This window comes from Aspergillus saccharolyticus, assembly GCF_003184585.1.
Source record: "Aspergillus saccharolyticus JOP 1030-1 unplaced genomic scaffold BP01scaffold_19, whole genome shotgun sequence".
Taxonomy (NCBI): Eukaryota; Fungi; Ascomycota; class Eurotiomycetes; order Eurotiales; family Aspergillaceae; genus Aspergillus; species Aspergillus saccharolyticus.
The window spans coordinates 333,028-350,056 of record NW_020290629.1 but is presented as its reverse complement, the minus strand read 5'-3'; the positions used below and the strand labels follow the sequence as shown (position 1 = coordinate 350,056).

General features: G+C 50.1%; 5 protein-coding genes across 5 annotated transcripts; 4 read left to right on the top strand and 1 right to left on the bottom strand.

The window, feature by feature from the left end:
* The first annotated feature begins 161 nt into the window (after positions 1 to 161).
* BP01DRAFT_357600 (zinc finger CCCH domain-containing RNA-binding protein) lies at positions 162 to 1,189 on the top strand. The gene is made up of 2 exons (XM_025575231.1): positions 162 to 473; positions 563 to 1,189. Exons 1-2 carry the CDS (start codon positions 173 to 175, stop codon positions 889 to 891), a joined length of 630 nt encoding a protein of 209 aa, XP_025430587.1. The 5' UTR covers positions 162 to 172; the 3' UTR covers positions 892 to 1,189.
* Positions 1,190 to 1,269: 80 nt separating this feature from the next.
* BP01DRAFT_424078 (non-structural maintenance of chromosomes element 1 family protein) lies at positions 1,270 to 2,909 on the top strand. The gene is made up of 3 exons (XM_025579667.1): positions 1,270 to 1,520; positions 1,594 to 2,234; positions 2,296 to 2,909. Exons 1-3 carry the CDS (start codon positions 1,391 to 1,393, stop codon positions 2,566 to 2,568), a joined length of 1,044 nt encoding a protein of 347 aa, XP_025430586.1. The 5' UTR covers positions 1,270 to 1,390; the 3' UTR covers positions 2,569 to 2,909.
* Positions 2,910 to 4,306: 1,397 nt separating this feature from the next.
* BP01DRAFT_357597 (putative C2H2 transcription factor) lies at positions 4,307 to 8,299 on the bottom strand. The gene is made up of 6 exons (XM_025575230.1): positions 8,008 to 8,299; positions 7,730 to 7,943; positions 6,063 to 7,644; positions 5,743 to 6,009; positions 5,544 to 5,688; positions 4,307 to 5,491 (listed from the first exon to the last, which is right to left on the bottom strand). The coding sequence occupies exons 1-6, from the start codon at positions 8,036 to 8,038 to the stop codon at positions 4,587 to 4,589; spliced, it is 3,144 nt and encodes a 1,047-aa protein (XP_025430585.1). The 5' UTR covers positions 8,039 to 8,299; the 3' UTR covers positions 4,307 to 4,586.
* Positions 8,300 to 11,222: 2,923 nt separating this feature from the next.
* Positions 11,223 to 12,689, top strand: irs4 (the record flags this gene model as incomplete). The annotated part of the gene is made up of 1 exon (XM_025571909.1): positions 11,223 to 12,689. One exon carries the CDS (start codon positions 11,223 to 11,225, stop codon positions 12,687 to 12,689), a length of 1,467 nt encoding a protein of 488 aa, XP_025430584.1.
* Positions 12,690 to 14,032: 1,343 nt separating this feature from the next.
* BP01DRAFT_298324 (uncharacterized protein) lies at positions 14,033 to 16,851 on the top strand (the record flags this gene model as incomplete). The annotated part of the gene is made up of 10 exons (XM_025571908.1): positions 14,033 to 14,175; positions 14,273 to 14,318; positions 14,494 to 14,650; positions 14,705 to 14,906; positions 14,958 to 15,534; positions 15,584 to 15,622; positions 15,676 to 15,744; positions 15,797 to 16,050; positions 16,103 to 16,749; positions 16,808 to 16,851. 10 exons carry the CDS (start codon positions 14,033 to 14,035, stop codon positions 16,849 to 16,851), a joined length of 2,178 nt encoding a protein of 725 aa, XP_025430583.1.
* Positions 16,852 to 17,029: the final 178 nt, after the last annotated feature.

Here is a 17,029-nt window from a genome sequence, read left to right as displayed (position 1 = left end):
GAAGCTGGGGAAACCGTCCAGGACAAACATCTCGTCCCCGTGGCCTTGCGCGTTCATTCCCCTCGCTTACCTTCACTGGCCCTTCGCTTGATTTTTTGAGTATCATCCTGCTTTTCTTACCGGCCAACCTGCATAAACAAGGGATTTTCGCTCCGGCGCATCACATAACACCATGGCTAACTACCTCGCCTCTATCTTCGGTACCGAGCAAGACAAGGTCAACTGCTCCTTTTACTACAAGATCGGTGCCTGCCGTCACGGCGACCGCTGTTCGCGCAAGCACGTCAAGCCCTCGTACTCGCAGACGATCCTGATGCCGAACATGTATCAAAATCCCGCCTACGACCCCAAAAACAAGATGAACCCGAGTCAGCTGCAGAACCACTTTGATGCCTTTTACGAGGATGTGTGGTGTGAGATGTGCAAGTACGGCGAGTTGGAGGAGTTGGTTGTTTGCGATAACAACAATGACCGTATGTTCGCCCCCAGATCCCTTCTTTCTAGCTCAGCAGGCCGCGGCCTTGATTGGGATTCAGTGACTAACCTGTAAATGCTCTAACAGACTTAATTGGCAATGTCTACGCCCGGTTCAAGTACGAAGAAGACGCACAGGCTGCCTGCGATGCGCTCAATTCTAGATGGTATGCGGCGCGACCGATATACTGCGAGTTATCACCGGTGACGGATTTCCGAGAAGCGTGCTGTCGGTTGAATAGCGGAGAAGGTTGTGTCCGTGGAGGGTTCTGCAATTTCATCCATCGCAAAGATCCCAGCAATGAGCTGGATCGGGATTTGCGTTTGAGCACGAAGAAGTGGTTGAAGGAACGCGGTCGTGATGCTCGGAGTGTCAGTCGCAGCCCCAGTCCGGAGCCTACTCGGCGGAGATACTAGCTTGTGTGCTCGTTGGGAAAAGATTCCGTGACCTCTAAGGCTCATTTTTTCTTTTCTTATTTATTCCTCTTAATCATCATTTTTATACGATTCGCGGCGTTTATCGGGGAAATCTGAACCTCATGACATTGTCACTTGTATTTTCGATTCCCATCTTTTTGAATTTGGTCGTCTTTTCCTTTTTAATACCATGGTGTCTGTGATGCTAGTGCGTCAATATGGATGAGATTATCATCTTATAAATTGGAACATGTTGCTCGAGTCATATTCACTAAACAAAGAAGATCCCGGGGGCTCTTGGCGGCTGGCTCTCTCTCCAGAAAATCAATACTACCAAACGCGGGGAGCGCGTGCCGCATCGCGTCTTCCGCAATTCTTTGTTCCCTCATCTTTGTTTTGTGACCCCAAGAAAACATATAGAACCGCATCTCTTGCACTTTCCCGCTATATCTGCATAAAGCCAAGCCTGCAGAAGTAGACACACCTCCTACCGACAAAAATGGTTCGAGAAACCGGCCCCTACAACTACAATGACACCAACCGCGCTTTTCTCCAGGCCTTCTTGGGCCGCTCGACCATGACTTTTGGAGAAGCCAGACCCGTACTAGCTGCGATTTTTTCAGCGCATGGTACTTTTTCTGCGCTCATTCTGCAATCAAATGGATGACAATGAAGCGAAGCTAACCGCATCATCCTCAAAAGAAAAACAGCCCGTCTCCGCGGAGGAAGTCACCGAGGACGAATTCCAGTCCTACATTGCGACCGCCAACAACGCCATCTCCCCCTTTGACCTCGAGATCCGCAGTACCCTGCCCCAGATCGAAATCGACCCGAGCCAGACGACCGCCTCACCGCCAGAGCGGGTGTACGCGCTGGTTAACACGACCAGCGACGCGATGACGCAACTGGCGACGACATACTCGGCGGACGAGATTGCCTATGTCAAGCGGCTGCTGGACGCGATGTTCGAGACGCACAACACGCGCCGCTGCGAGGCGATGGCCATCAGTGGGATCCAGGCGCTCCAGCTGGCGAAAGTCTCAGGGGAGCGGAGGGAGTCGGGGATGCAGTCGCAGCCGACATTGACGCAGGGGGCCACACAGCAAGCAGACTCGCAGGTGGTGGGTGGGGTGGTGCAGTCGTTGACGATGTCGCAGGCGGAAATGCTGTTGAAGCAGTTGGTTGAGGAAGGGTGGTTCGGGAAGAGTCGCAATGGGTTTTATAGCCTCAGTCCTAGAGGCTTGATGGAGTTGCGGGGGTGGCTGGTTGCAACGTATAATGATGAGGCGGAGGGGATCCGGAAGATCAAATTTTGCGCTGCGTGCAAGGATTTGATCACTGCGGTGAGTTTTGATTCTCGTTTCTGAGGGCATGGAATTATGCTGACTGATGTGTCTGGGGTAGGGCCAACGATGTGGCGATCGAGACTGTCTAGGCAGATTGCATGACCATTGTATGCCTCACTTCTTTCGCTCTCAGCAGGCTGAGATCTGCCCGGTGTGTAAAGATACCTGGCCGGGGGATAAGTTTGTCGGTGAGAGAGCAGTCACACAAGCCGATCAGGAGATGCATGCCCGCAGACGAAGAAGCTCAAACATACAGCGATCAAGCGATGTGGCTGAGACTAACGCTCAGCTTGAACTTGCACCGATGGAGGAAGACGGTGGCAGTGACTGAAGGGTGCAAGTAGTTATTTTGAGGAATGACATTCTGGCATCACAAACGTAAGAGGACATGCCATCAGCCGGCTACTACGCTTCTCTGGTTTTTGGGGGCTGCCCCTTGCAGATTTCGCCAAAACCCCTTACTACAACCCGAGCCAGGCTATGCAGATGTTTGGGTATGCGGGAGAACTGCTCGAACAGATTAGTCGAGCCATGAGCCGAACTGTTTCCTACGAACTCAAGCTCGAGACTTCCAAAAGGATCCTACTGACACTGCAGCTAATGATGCTCGAAGCACCCTGTCCTAGCAATTTAAGACTGTTGCGAGTTAACAATTTGTAGACAGAACCTTGGATAGACCTCACTTATAATAACTAGTGTCATCACAATACCATGTACCAAGTGGCTTTGTTAAGTATCATCTCGTTGGACTTACTGAACAATGGTATAAAACTTCTTGATTACTATTCCATACGATGCTATTATTGATACATCCAAAGCCACCGCATGAACCACCACCATTCCCGCAAATGGGTTTCTCGTGTCAGCTGGGCTTAGGTATCTCGATTTGTGACTATAGTTCGAGGCGGTCAAAGATCTCTACTTATGTATACAAAGTACCAACGAAGCTTGACTCCATCAGAATACATCTTTGTCGCCGGTCCAACGCTGTGACTAAGAAGCCAGGAGCAGTGAGTGCAATGCATCCCGACTTTGACACTTTCCTTGACCTCCGGGGAAACTCTTACGCAGTGAACACCCAAAACTTCAAGTCATCAAGTTTCCAAATCCTTGATGAAGCCCTCGTTGACACCCATTTCCACCAAGTCAGCCGTCACCGGAACCCTAACGGCTGCATACATCCCTAAAGACTTCCGGGAATGGCTGACTTGGTGAACTAAGAGTCCTCAAATCTTTAATAACGAAGCCTCATCAACACCGGTTTCCAAGTCAGTCTTTCCCGAGAACCAGACTGCCGCATGCATTTTTCAAGGGTTTCCGGGGGACGGCTGACCTATTCTGAGTTCTATCAATTCGTTCAAATCCCTGAAGAAGCCCCCCTCGACGCCCATTGACCCGCGGACTTCTTATTCAATTGGCGATCTCGCCGAGCGTGCTCAGTTTGTCAGATGGTGTTCAGATCTGACAGGCCATGTGGTTACAACATGAAAACTGCTGCTCTGTTCGTAGTAGTGAACTAGAAGCGGCTGCTACTACTCCGGACAGCATTACACAAACTCACAGCCTGCAGCATTGAAGGCTCGGTTGCAGCATCTACTCCCTAACCTGATAACAATTTCTTTAGCAATCAGGTCTTACCACATTTCTAGTAACTCGGAGCTCGTCTGTACGGGCTTCGGGAAGCTTTGTGCAGAGTTTGGTAGCTCATTTCGTGTTAGCATCACTGTGATTGAGACAATAAGTTGAGTGCGTGATTAGGGGGCAGAACGACCGCAGATTTCAATGGCTGATGATGGAGAGAGGTTGAGACCTGCTTTCGAGGATTTGCCGTTCTAGTACGGCTTTCTAATGGTCTTCTGAAAACTCAATAGATGTCTGTATCGGGTCGGGAATTGATTTTGGTAGTGATACAATGGCGTTCATACAAGTAAATAGTTGTCACTAGATCTAACAAAATTGCCGGGGTCTATTGGACAAGCCCTTGTTCAGAATCGAGAAGAATAGCCGAGCTATGGTCTGGTAGAGTTTCGGATACTCAATATCAATCCAATTGAGAAGATAGTCTGAACCTTTGAATTACACTAGTCAGCTTTTTGTGCATACCTAGTTACTAGAGTGGTAAAAAAGACTGGATGCTACACTGCCCACAAACTGAAACCCTTGAGCAAACAATCAATCAAATACATGGTGAATCGGCTGCCAAGAGCATGAGCTCAGGGTGAATAGTCAATGGCTCTCTACAATACAGCCTCAAAAATGACTAACAACATGTTCTATCATGGAGGATTCCGTAGATGAATGTTAATATTCACGAGAGAAACAACGTGCACAGCGCCTTTATTGTTCCAGTCAAACGGGATTCACTATATCGGCCAACTGCGAGAGAATAGATTTGAGTTTCCTGGAGATTCCCCACGACATTAGATCGACAAACGTCTCGCTGCCAGCCCGGAGAACACCGGCGGGTCCTTGCGCCGCGCAAATGTCGCCTACGCCTGTGAGAACGCCTTGTATGGCGTGTCCTTCTCGGACAAAAAGCTGGACCAGCTCGTCATCGCAAGGCTGGTCGAGATGGATGACGGTGGGCTCCTGACTGGGGTCAGGCCGCACCCGGTCGGCTAGCTGAGCATGACAGCAACCATAAGCCCACAGCACTAGTGTCGCCAGAAACACTGCAACCGGCTCGTGGAATGCGTGACTTGTGTTTCCTCGAGCATGCAAGAGCGTTGCCCCCGCATGGATGATCGCAAGGCGGGCCTTGTATTGGTCATGTCGAACCCATCGGAGGATGAAGTGCCATTCGAGGCTCTGCTGGCGTTCGCTCCACCGAAATTTTTCCGTCACAAGAGAGTGGGCCAGAGAACGAATCTCACGAAAAGGCGCAAGGAGAACGATCCTGGCTGAGTGCAAATGCAGAATCGTGGGGTTGCGAAGATCAGCTGCCGTGGTGGCTGTGCTGTTAGCAGCCCAGTGGAGGATATCCAGGGAATCACATGCACTGTTACGCCACTTGGAGTACGAGGGGATTCCAGGAAGCCAAACAGAGCCGGAAGGGATCGCCGTGAGTCGGGACTGTTTCTCAGCGGTCGGGTTCCAGAAAGATAATGGTCGACGAAAGTAATCGCCAACCTCCCACATACGTTGGTAGAGGGCATGGATCAGCAGAATATGACTCAACCCTCCGAGACCGGGTACCAGCCTCTTTTCAATATACATAATCAGCACGGCATCGTATAGGGAGAGTTCGGATTGGCCTAAGTCTTGTCAGAACCTGCAATATGATGCCGGCAGCACTAGCTCATATACCTGGATTTCGATCCAAAAGCCCTTGCCAAATATCGGCTGACTCCGCTTGCCAGAGTCTCTCATGGGAGGGAAGCGCGGCCTGGCCATCTTCAAGAGAAAAGAATGGCTGTTTGTCAAAGTGATAGGCAACTGTACAATCAACAAGCTACAGCCACTATTAGCATTTCCCGAAAATGGCCTCCTCTTTGGGGTGACTTACCCAGACTAGATATGCTGTCCGTCGTCTGACCTCGTCCTCAACCCAGATCAACCATTTCTGCTCCACTGGCTTATCACGAAAGTCTGATTTGTTGTGCCCCGATGGTTTCAGCAGTTGGTTACGGATCAACAGACTGGTCAAATCACCAAATCGGTCGAGCGCAGAGTCTCTGGCTCGCTCATCACTGTTGTACATGAGTCCAATGCAATCAAGAAGCTTTGCCTGGACAAGCCAGAGAGATGTCTGTTCCAGGCAGGGGTTCTCCTTCTATAACCTCCAATCAGTCGCCAATTGTATACACGAGAAGAAAAACTCATTACCTCTACCATTATGACTCGACGAAGGAGCTCGTGGAATGCAGAAACACATTCGTCTGATTCGTGAAGTCTAGCATAGTGGCTACCTATGGCCGCCAAAGCCAGAGTTACTACCCAGTGGCATGTATTTGCATCGAATAAGGGTAGGTGAAACATGGGGTAAACGGGTTGGAAGTGGTGAAAGTAAAGACGGACAAAGTCGGAAAGCACATTTGCGCTCGGGAAATACTCCGACTCGAATGGCGAGAACAGGACACTTTCGGTGCAACATAGCTGGACAAAAGCCTTGTGGATCTTTTCGTATGTCGATGGTCCGATCAATAGGCTCGTGCCGATCGGGATATCGTGCATTGTAGTGTCCTCGATATTTGGAAATAGGAACCGCCGAGGTGTGTTTTCTCCCCCTCCAGCAAAATGTCCATTAGGAGACAATGCTGAGCAGTTTAACCAAATATCTTGCTGGTGTCTATATGTCGGCGGTCGAGAAGCTCTATCTTCTACTAGATCTGCTGGTCGACTCGTGCTGCTCGAGAATGTCAAACGGCCCGTTCTGCCAGGACTGTTTCTGTTGCTCTTGAGCGAGGTGTGGGCTACTGGGGATCCAAGCATATGTTCGTGGCCTCCATTGACCGGATGGATCACTGGAGGGAACCATGCACTGTATTTCATGTATCCATCACGAGCTTCATGTCCCGCGTGATTAGCCGTAGGAGTCCGTCCTGTGAACGTACCATAAGGCGCCTCGCCCGGAAGCCAGTTCATCGCTGGAACAGTTGAGTCTACCGTGTCCAAGAAAGGCTCTATTGATCCATGCTCTCCTCGCTGATCCCCATTGGTCGTTGTGCTCGCATGACGGCCGTGCCTGGCTAACATTGGACGAACGCCACTTGGTGAGCCCACGGGCTCTGTAATTCGTTTCAAGAGGTGTAAGTTTTCAATAGCCGACGAAGATCTGCGTTGCTCTTTTGTTTGTGAGTTAGCGGAAAAGGGTTCATGCGAGGTGGATTGTGCCACATCAGATATGTCAATCGAAGGCATCTGATTATCGAGACGTTTCGACTGGTCTGTCGCGTTGATGTTTTGTCCAGTGTTTTGAGGAGTTTCTTTCGATAGCTTCTTTAAAGCTTCGCTGTGAGCGAAAGCCTCCGACACAGCTGGCGATGATGGAGCATCTCCGTTTAGCAGCCCGGCTCCTGGCAGTTGGAGCTGAAACTGTGTCATGCGGTATTGAAGAGGCTTTGTAAGGGAACCTTCACCAACTGGCGGGGAGCGTACAGCAGAACCATCCACCGACGTCGAGGCCACGGTGAGAAAAGATTGTCCATTGAATTCTTCGTCTCGACCCAAGGCTGACTGAGCCGCCTCTCTTCGGGCTTTGGCCTTCGAACGTCGCTCTGTTGGGTACTGACATTCGAGAGATCGGTTTTCGCAGCGCGCACATGGTGTGCCACCGCTGCATCGTACTCGTGCGAGTGCGCATTTGTAGCACGCCCGGAATGTCTTCACTGTGATGCGATGAGTACGATCCTTTCCACCTTCCCTTCCAGCGTTATGGTGGCTGAGCTCGTGGCGATGTAATGTGTCTCTAGCGACTTGTTTTAGCCACTTCTGGACACGAAGGAAAGCAGAGAGCCTCCTGAATTGTGAAAGAAGGCAGGTATATAACGTACGTTCTCGAGAAATGACGGCCGCACTGCGCGCACTCGAATGGTTTCTCCTTTGTATGGCTGCGGAAGTGGCGCTTCAGATGCTCAGGCCGTCGAAAGGTACTCTGACAGATTGAGCACTTGGTTGGGCTAGCTGTCAAGCTTTGTGGCGGTAGAGGGTCATAGTTGTCGCTCTCATCCTTTGCTGCCTCCTCAAGGTCAAGGTGGCCGGCAGCTTCTGGAACAACACAGCCCAATTAGTGAAGTCATTCGGACAACGTTCGCAATGAGAGTCATCGCACCTTGCCCAGCGTCGCTGTGTTGCGAGGACATGGCGTCGCATAGACGAATTCCGCTTCGAATACAGTGGGAGAATGTCTGGCATGGCAATCGATACACTGGCGACAGAGACAGTTCATGAAGCTGTTCAAGTAGAGTAATCATTCCTGGGAAGACTGCGAACTACATCCATCGTGCCATGTGGTTATCACTGGTAGAGAGAAAGCCCATGGCTTGATCGAAAATGAGGCAAGAGCAAAAATAAAATAGTATTCGCGGGGAAACACGATGATCAGACGATTAGGAGCAGGGAAGATCACGAACTTGGCCGACACTTCAAGGAAGCGGGGAAGCGAACGGGACTAAATCGAGGCTAAGCGTTTAGCGGCATTTAGGCCCCCAGCCTCCAACGCATCGCCTCGGTCGATTTTTCCGCCAGTCGTCGGTTAATTAAATCACTTCTCGTTGCCATTGTTGATTGCGGTGTCAAGTTTCATCAATGATGGGTCGGAGTCCTTCTGCGCAATTTCTGAAGCAATATTCTTCACCTAGGGCTTTCAAGATCTGTCATTCAATTGACGTAATATGGATATGAGTGTTGGTGTTCTTCACCCAGTAACCCCATGGGGATGTATACAACCGTTTAAAATAGCCGAGATGGTATGCAGTATTCACCGGCACTGCTTAGAAATCCATGTGTGACGGTGTACTGCCACCCCCGATAGGATTCTTTTAGAAAAGCTTCTATGGGTTTCAATACGGAGTACACATCGCTGACCTTGGCATAACCCCAGATCTGCAGTATCTACATATGCCGGTACTGCTGCCAGAGCTGCATTCCTGCAGAAAATCAGAGAACTTTCAATTTCTGCTTTAGGCCTGTCTGAGCAGAAATCAAGACAAGATAGATTCAGTTATCAGACTACCAAGAGCCCTAAACTTAAGATAAGAAGAAGGTAGGCCTGTAGCGTCTCGCACTCTGTTACTAGTATATACATGTGTATTGAAAAGACGCATAAGCCTCAGGCATTCACGGCGGGTTCATATAACTTCAAACAACTCGGACCTGACAAGCCATGAAGCCTGTCACTTCAATTGGAAGTTGTTTTTGAGCCTGACAGTACCTAAACTAACTGAACGAGATCATTCAACAAAGCAAGCATAAATGAATATATGAAAACTGGACGACAGTGGACAGTAGACAGAGTGACAGAAGCAAGCATGTCTCTTTCCACCTTCATCTCTCCTCCGCCCCCACTCCCTGTCCCTGTCAATGCCGCTCCCACTCAAGGAGCTTCGGTCCTGACAATTCTTCCTAATCCTTCAATGCTCGCATCCCACATAGTCACCAAAATCCACATCGATATTACAAAAATATATTGCAGCGTTAAGGAGCACTCAAGGTCCTTCTAAATTCAATACAAACATCTCACGAGCAGCAACTTTCACTAGTAAGCATACAATGTGTTCTCCAAGGCTCCGCAATAATTCTAGAGCACTTTGCGAAGAAAAACTACTTCTGTTATATAGGCCTAAGTATTTTTTTTAATTTACATATCGGGGACATACTGAATTCAAGATATTAAATAGTAGAAAAACTTAGCTATAACTTTTATTCTACTGTGTGGTTATACTATGATAGAATGTATAATTCGACTTACTCTAATCAAAATATTAGTACTGATTTATATCTTCTAAGGTAACTAGAGATATCTGGCTGTACCGGGTTCCTGTTAAATAATCATCATAGATAAGCTGGTTCTGGAGAGTCAAGAATTAATGACTGCTTGAGTAGTTTAGGGTTTTTCTCTATTGAAATGGTATATATATGTGGCTTGCTATAATACTCTTGATATTTCGGGTCCGGATGGTACTAATTACTGTTCAGTAAATCTATCGATGTATATACCTCTACATAAGCTCTAAGTTTATGAAAGGTTATTGATGGCACTTATTGATATATATATTATGAATTCACACTTGCCTAAAGATGTGCTGTGGAGTCAGCCAGTTACTGTATGATCTTGGATAGGCCAGAACTGGCTAGGCTCCCTAAGACCTTATTTTAGTCTAGTGTATATAGAGCCTTGGAAGTTCTCTTTCATATAAAATAGAACTCTACCGCTGATATTTGAAACCTTGGTGTTATGGTGAGCGAACTCGATAGTGGAAGGAATGGTTGTTGACTTTCTTCAGTTCCGGGAAATCCTTAAGCAACTTCTATTTAATGTGCTCGACGACAAGGGGGGATTACTCTTCCTCTCGCCACGTGGGAGAGATAGTAGCATATTTCGGCCTGCCACCATTAGCCTTTATTGAGTGAAGCTATGAGGCTCGCAACGTATTCGCAGGAGACGTTCAGGTTGATGCAGATCTTCAAGAATTAAGCTCATGCTTCTATAGGTAAATGGCATCAGTCTCGCTGGAAGAACTGTGGGAGAATCTTAGCGGGCAGCACCAGCAACTTTTCCTCCAGTTCATACGTTCAATGTTACAATGGGCACCTGAGAAGAGGCTGGCAGCAGAAGGTTTACTGGGTGACTAATGGATGAATTCACCTTAGGAATTTCTAACCTAATTGTGTTTGCATTTACAATGTTTTTCTCTTTCTGGCATACAATGAGATGAAGGGTGCGCAGTTGGGTCACTGCTCCTGTTCAAACTATGCAGCAACATCTCTTACCCCTCGTGTCTAGTAGTTTCTAAAATCCACTATGCATTTTCTGTTTGACTAGTGCTCTGGACAGTAAAACCAATGTGAAACTACACTATCCTACTTCTAAAATGTATAACGCACGGACGCCTCGCATTAGCTCAGCTTTCCTTCCAGATTGAGTCTAGCGTCCTACGATCATTAAGCCCCCCCTACCGCTCTACCTCTATCTAATATCTATCGATCTATCAGCTCGATTCACTTATCCGTTGCTTGAATAACTGGACATCTACTGTAAGAGGAACTGGAACTGGTAGAGGCCGTCCTAGCGGTCTGACTCTCTCCACCCGCGCGAAACCTTGGAACGGCCTCCCTGCCCAGGCATGAATGGCGAATTCGACACCCGCTCTGGACCGTCGGTTGCCTCCCCATGTGTCGCCCGGTCAAGTGAGCAGCAGCAGCAGCAGCAGCAGTAGCACGGTGACAGCCCTCCAAGGAGCAACTGCAGCGTTCAATGCGAGCTCTGCAAACCGGCGTCTTCCTGTCGCCAGCCATTCATCTGGCACCCCCAGAGGATCTGGCAACATGAACCCGCCTGCTTCGGACTTGGCGTCTCATCGCAGCAGCCAGTCTCCAGAGCCACCCGAGTTCGGCTCCGTCAAGGACAAAATTGGCAGGTTCAGCGCATACGGACAACATAGCGAATCTAAAGGACCAGGGAATGTAGGGGCCTTAAGACCACGTACCCCGCAGCAAATCGCCGCCCAGCTCGCAGCGGGAAGATCCACGCCGAGCAGCTGGAGGAAACCAGCTCCCACCCCAAGCAGCAGCAGTGCCAGCGTCGACCTTCCAATGAGACCGGGCGGCGAGCGGGAAAGACCACAGCTCCTAGCCCCGAAGCCTGCGTGGGCTACTGCCGCGAGTAAGGCCTCGTTTGAGAAGATCTTGCGAGACGAGCAGGAAACTGGACTCGGAGACAGGCCACTGGATCGCAAACCCGTCAGGCCGGGTTCTGCTCTATCAGACTTTGCGCAGCTGGCTGCGACAAAATCGCGACCGCCGCCAGTGCCCCGAAAACCGTGGCAGAATCCCGCAGGCACCAGTGCGAGGCCAGCACTAGAGAAGCCTAAAGACCTTCCTTCATCACCTCCGTCACTCCCTCTAACGGAACCTAGCGGCACCGATGAAAAACCGCCATTACTACCCCCGCGACCGAGTGAAACGCCATCATCATCATCATTCAAATCCAAGATTGATCTGGCGAGTCATCGGGCACTTCTCAGCAGCAGTAATCTCCGACCGCGGCCCTCTAGTCCCGGCGTGGCGTCTCTCTATGCCAGATCTGTGACCAACAGTACTCCGAGTCTCCTTGATAGTACCTCCGAAGGGGTACTCTCGGATGCTATTGTAGCATCGTCCTTGGCATCCACCCGTGCTTCGCGAGAGAGGAAGGACCCTCCCCCCCCCCCTCCCCGACGTCGGCCTCGATCACGATCCATCGTGAGTCTGGGCCACAGCAAGAAACATGATCACTTTCAACCCTCGAGTTCTTCTACTGGGCTACGGCAAACGCTTCGACATCCAAGCAGTTCGGACGAAGAAGAGGGATATCGCCAGCACCGACATATCATCCGCAAACACCCGCATAAACACCACGAAGGGAACCGAAAGCGGTGGCGGAGCGAAGTGAGTGAGAAAGATCGGAAGAAGTACGAAGGCGTGTGGGCGGCAAACAAAGGATTGCTTGTTCCTTCCCCCTCGCAGGTCCCCCCTGGCTCGTTGCCTCCCAATGCGTCCGAAATGGTTGTCAACCTGGTGGTCCGCGACATCTGGTCCCGCAGCGGTCTTCCCACGCATGTCCTGGGGCAGATCTGGGATTTGGTCGATAGCCAGAAGAGAGGACTTTTGACTCGCGAAGAATTCGTGGTGGGGATGTGGTTGATCGATCAGCAGTTAAAGGGGCATAAGCTCCCCGTGCGGGTCCCTGATAGCGTCTGGTTCTCCGTCAAGCGGATCTCAGGCATAAAGATCCATGCTTTGCCGCCGTCCTGAAACTGATCTATAGGGAACTTGCATTAGACCAGTAATAGTCGGCAGCAAACCCTACCTATATAATGCAATATCATATTTGGGTTCTATGGAGCAGCATGCGTTGAATCCTCTAGACTAAGTTTAGAACTGGATAATAGTCAACGTCGAGACATACGACACATCCCTAGACTGGTGGCAAAGATAGGCGGGGGGACGAAGTATATGTAAATGATGTGTGCATCGAGTAATGCATGCGTCTGTGATTGATAAGGCGCTCCGGTACTCCGTACTTTTGTCCAGTATTCTGGTTCGGCAATGATCGACCGAGAGTCTAGATCACCCATCAGAAGATGTCGGGAAAGGTAAAATCTTCTGGCTCATGATCGGGTTCAATTGCAGATGGGGCGGCAGGGCAGCAGGCCATCGCCCTTCATCTGGTGCGACAAGTGATAAGCAGGTTCGCGATTTCAGTCCACAAGTTACGCCTCAGATACTACGGACAGAGTACACTACATTCCAGAGCCTCGATCCGACCCGCAGCTGTACATTCTAGAGTACGGGAGTAAGTTAAGAAGAATGCGCAGAATACCCAAACATCACGTGACACAATGACCGGTCATTCCTGACTGCACACCACACAACTAACTACACAGCAGTTATCATTCTGACTGCAAGTCCACCGCATGCAGCTTACCCGAACAGGAAGGAGCTTAAGCCAACTGACGATCGATCTAACGGACATGATCATCGAAGAATAGACTGCCATTCTCCCAGTCAGGCTCCAGTTCAGGGTGGGAAAAGCCACACAACGATGTCGTTTTTCGAGTTCTGCTTAATCCGGAGTAGGCGCAAATCGGGAAGCGAAACGTAAAGTAAACAAGAAAAAAAGCAATGATGCTTTTTCGCCCTGTGCGAAGTGACTAATCGAGGGGCGTGAGGCGATCGCCTGTCGATGAGGTGGAAGCAAATCCCGAAGCGTGGGAGTTTCGGGATTTGCTTCTATCAATCTCGAGGATGAGTAAGCCGTGACTCTCTCTTCCCTTCAATCCATCCATCAAACCAATGCAAACTACAATGAATGTTGCTGTGCTGTATATCAGACCACTTTTGAACTCCATCACTATCATTCATTATTCCACCCAGCCTCCCCTCCCCCCCTTCATTGCGGCCTGGATGGTTTCCTATCGTGGTTCTCCGTCTCATTCCTTTCGGTACTAATAGTCTCTTGAATTATGCCTTCCGGGCGACTCTTCGTGTAGATCGTGGGTGATGGTTGCACGCCCTGGAGAGCCCCCCCCGTTGCATGATTTCCCGACCATTATTTACTTCCCGCCGCTGCTGTGTGTCGCCAGCTCTCATCCGCCATGGCTCTGGATGATTTCCAGCAATTGTACGGAGAGGATGGAGTCATGCCTGTTACACAGCCCAAGACTTCCAAGGCTTCCAAGCCCGCAGTGGTCCGCAAGAAATTTGCAAAGCCGCCAGTCAAAGTAGCATGTCTCGCGTGGTAAGTGACAACCCATCCACTCGGAACTTTCGTGCAAGCACTGAGCTTGATTTCCCTTGCAAGCAACTTGTCCACTGCGACTGATCTTTCATCTCAGTCGTGCTTCAAGAACACGGTGTGATGGGCAGGACCCATGTACAAATGTATGTATTGTTCCCTTGCTCGTTGGCAAATTCCACTCCAAAAAGTTGCGATAGCGAAGATACACGCCATTCCTTGCTTTCTTCTTGTGCTTTGAGCCTGTGGCTCCATACGGGATGATCCTGAGAAGGGGAGCGTCTTGGTGAAGCATATGCTGATTTGCTCATGGTGGCAAAGTGTCTTAGCAAGAAGCGGAAGTGCTCCTATCTGCCCAGTAAACGGGGAGGTCCACGCAAGAAGAAGAAGCCTTCGATCTCTTCAGATGAGGCTGTTCAGCAAGATGAGGAGCAGAGCGCCATGATCACCCCGCCCTCTTCCGGGTTCAATGATGACTGTAAGCAAGCTGTTTCTAGTTGCCATCGTCTTGTCACTACTAACAATTTCTCAGCGCCGGAGATGTTTGGCCAAATTGATGTGCTATCGATTCCCGGAGCAGGTCTTAGAAGCTTGGACTTCCCGTCCGATATGTTCACTGATCTGTTTGTCCCTCACGCCGAGAATGCTATCCCTGTGCAAATTGAGCCAAGTTCGTCACCATCGAATGTCCCATCGCGGTCCCTGGTCAGGACATACGGCAGTGAGACAGACATGTGCGTAGCCTGTATCTGAAACAATTCCCAAGCTTTCTAACCATGGAACAGTTTGAGTGCTTACTACGAATTTATTCATAATTATTTCCCGATACTTCCGCCGAGGTGCACGCCTCGCATTCCGGATCGACCTTTGGACTGCGTCGGATCATTCACGGAGTCACCTTCAGAAGAACCTGTGATACCCTACCGGCCCCAGTCTCCTCTCAGCAATGCGCTTTCCGCGATTTTAGCCCTAGTACCGCACCCGAATGACCTGGAACCATCGAGTCCAGCCTCCGTAGTCCGCCGCAGAACATATGCCCAGACGTTTGCGCAAATGGCGAACCTGAGCATCGAGTCTGACTGCGAGCTTCGCGCCTCAACTACCGACCCTGCGCAGGCGCTATCCAACGATCGGCCTTCCATTGACCGAGCTCCGCTTCATCCTCAAGCACCTGTGGAACTCGAGAGCATTTTGGCGCTCCTCGTTCTTTCGGTCTACGAGTACACTCAACGAGGAAATCTGTTGAAAATGCGATATCGTGCCGGGCAAGCCTTATCAATAGCATTGGATATGTCTCTCCATTCACTCAGCGATGACTACGATGAGTTTGCAGAAGCTCGAAGAAGAGCTTGGTGGATGACGGTGAGAATGCTGAACTAGTCTCATTGGATCTCGGCCTAACTCTCAGTAGTATTATTGCGTCCTCCAAGGTTCTATTGTCAGCGCTACGGTAATTACCCTCCTGTGAACGTCTCTGGAAATGATGCTAACACCCGTCGGCAGCCGCTCTCCATCGTCGCCAACGATCCCCAGTTCGTCACGCCATACCCACGCTTCGCCGCCGATCCAGATGTGAGTTCCAGTATCCCTCGTGGCAACAGTCCTATCTCTGACCCTTTCATAGGGGTGGTCCGTCTTGATCCAAGCACAACAAGTGCTTGTATCGGCAACTCAATTTGTCGTGGATCTGAATAAATGTGTCTCAACTAGAACCAACCTGCAATACGTCTTTGAAAGAATGCAGCAACTCGACTCTTGGGCAAACTCCGCACTAGCGCAGTCAAACTTACTCCCTATAGTCCCCCAGACCATGGCTTGCGACTTGGAGTCCACTACGGCTCAGAGTATACGCGCAATCTCGCGCATCAAGCTTTCGAGGTACGACTATATCCCACATGAGCTTTTACGCGCGTGCCTAACATGATCTCAGTGCACAAATCAAAATACACCGCTTCAGAGCGTTCTCGGATATACCCATCTTCATCAGGAAGCATTGCGACCTTAGCGCGGCTACCACCAACCACCCTGTACTAGCCGACACTGTCAAAAGCCCAGCGACGCAAGACGGCATCACCCAAGTTGGATGCTCCTGCAGTAGTCTCGACATGTTCCAACCGGCCTCCTCTGAATATACTCCATCTTCCGCGTCGTCGACATCGTCCGACTTTTCCTCACTACCCCAGTACTCATTCACCAATGGGTTCCCGTACAGCAGCCAGCATTCCGCTAAAATATGTCTCCGGGCGTCTCTTTTGATCTCACAAATGTTCCACTGCCTCCCCATTCCGCAGCCGCTCTACGATGACCGCCAGTCTGGACAAGGCCTCCAGCTCCTTCCAAACCCGCTCCCGCGGACCATGCCTTCGTTTGCGTGCTGCCTCATGCAAGGCAGTTACGCCATGTTGATGATTTTCTACAAGGCACGCGTCGAGAAGCAGATGACCCCGGACTATGGTGGCAGCAACATGACCAGCCCGTCTGACCGACTGATCGAGGAGATCCGGCAGGGACTGAAGCGGATCATCGCCACGGCAATTAACTACGCGATTGCTTTTGAGGCGTTGGACGGCATGAGAGGTAGGCCGCACCCCAGTCTCGGTTCCCGTTTGTCCAACCTAACATCCTATCTTCGCAGACGAAATTGAGGGTGCATACCACACGGCGTTTATCCAAGCATGAATGAGTTAATGCGTTACGCACAATATCTAATCTCTCGACTCGTACATACAACACTTTCCCCTCCACGACCCGCAATCTAATGACATTCAATTCTTTACAGATTGTCGGTAGACTTTTTCCCTTCTGGTACTCAATCCCAAAAGCAGAGCAAAGCAAGGAATACGCATGCATGCCCCTG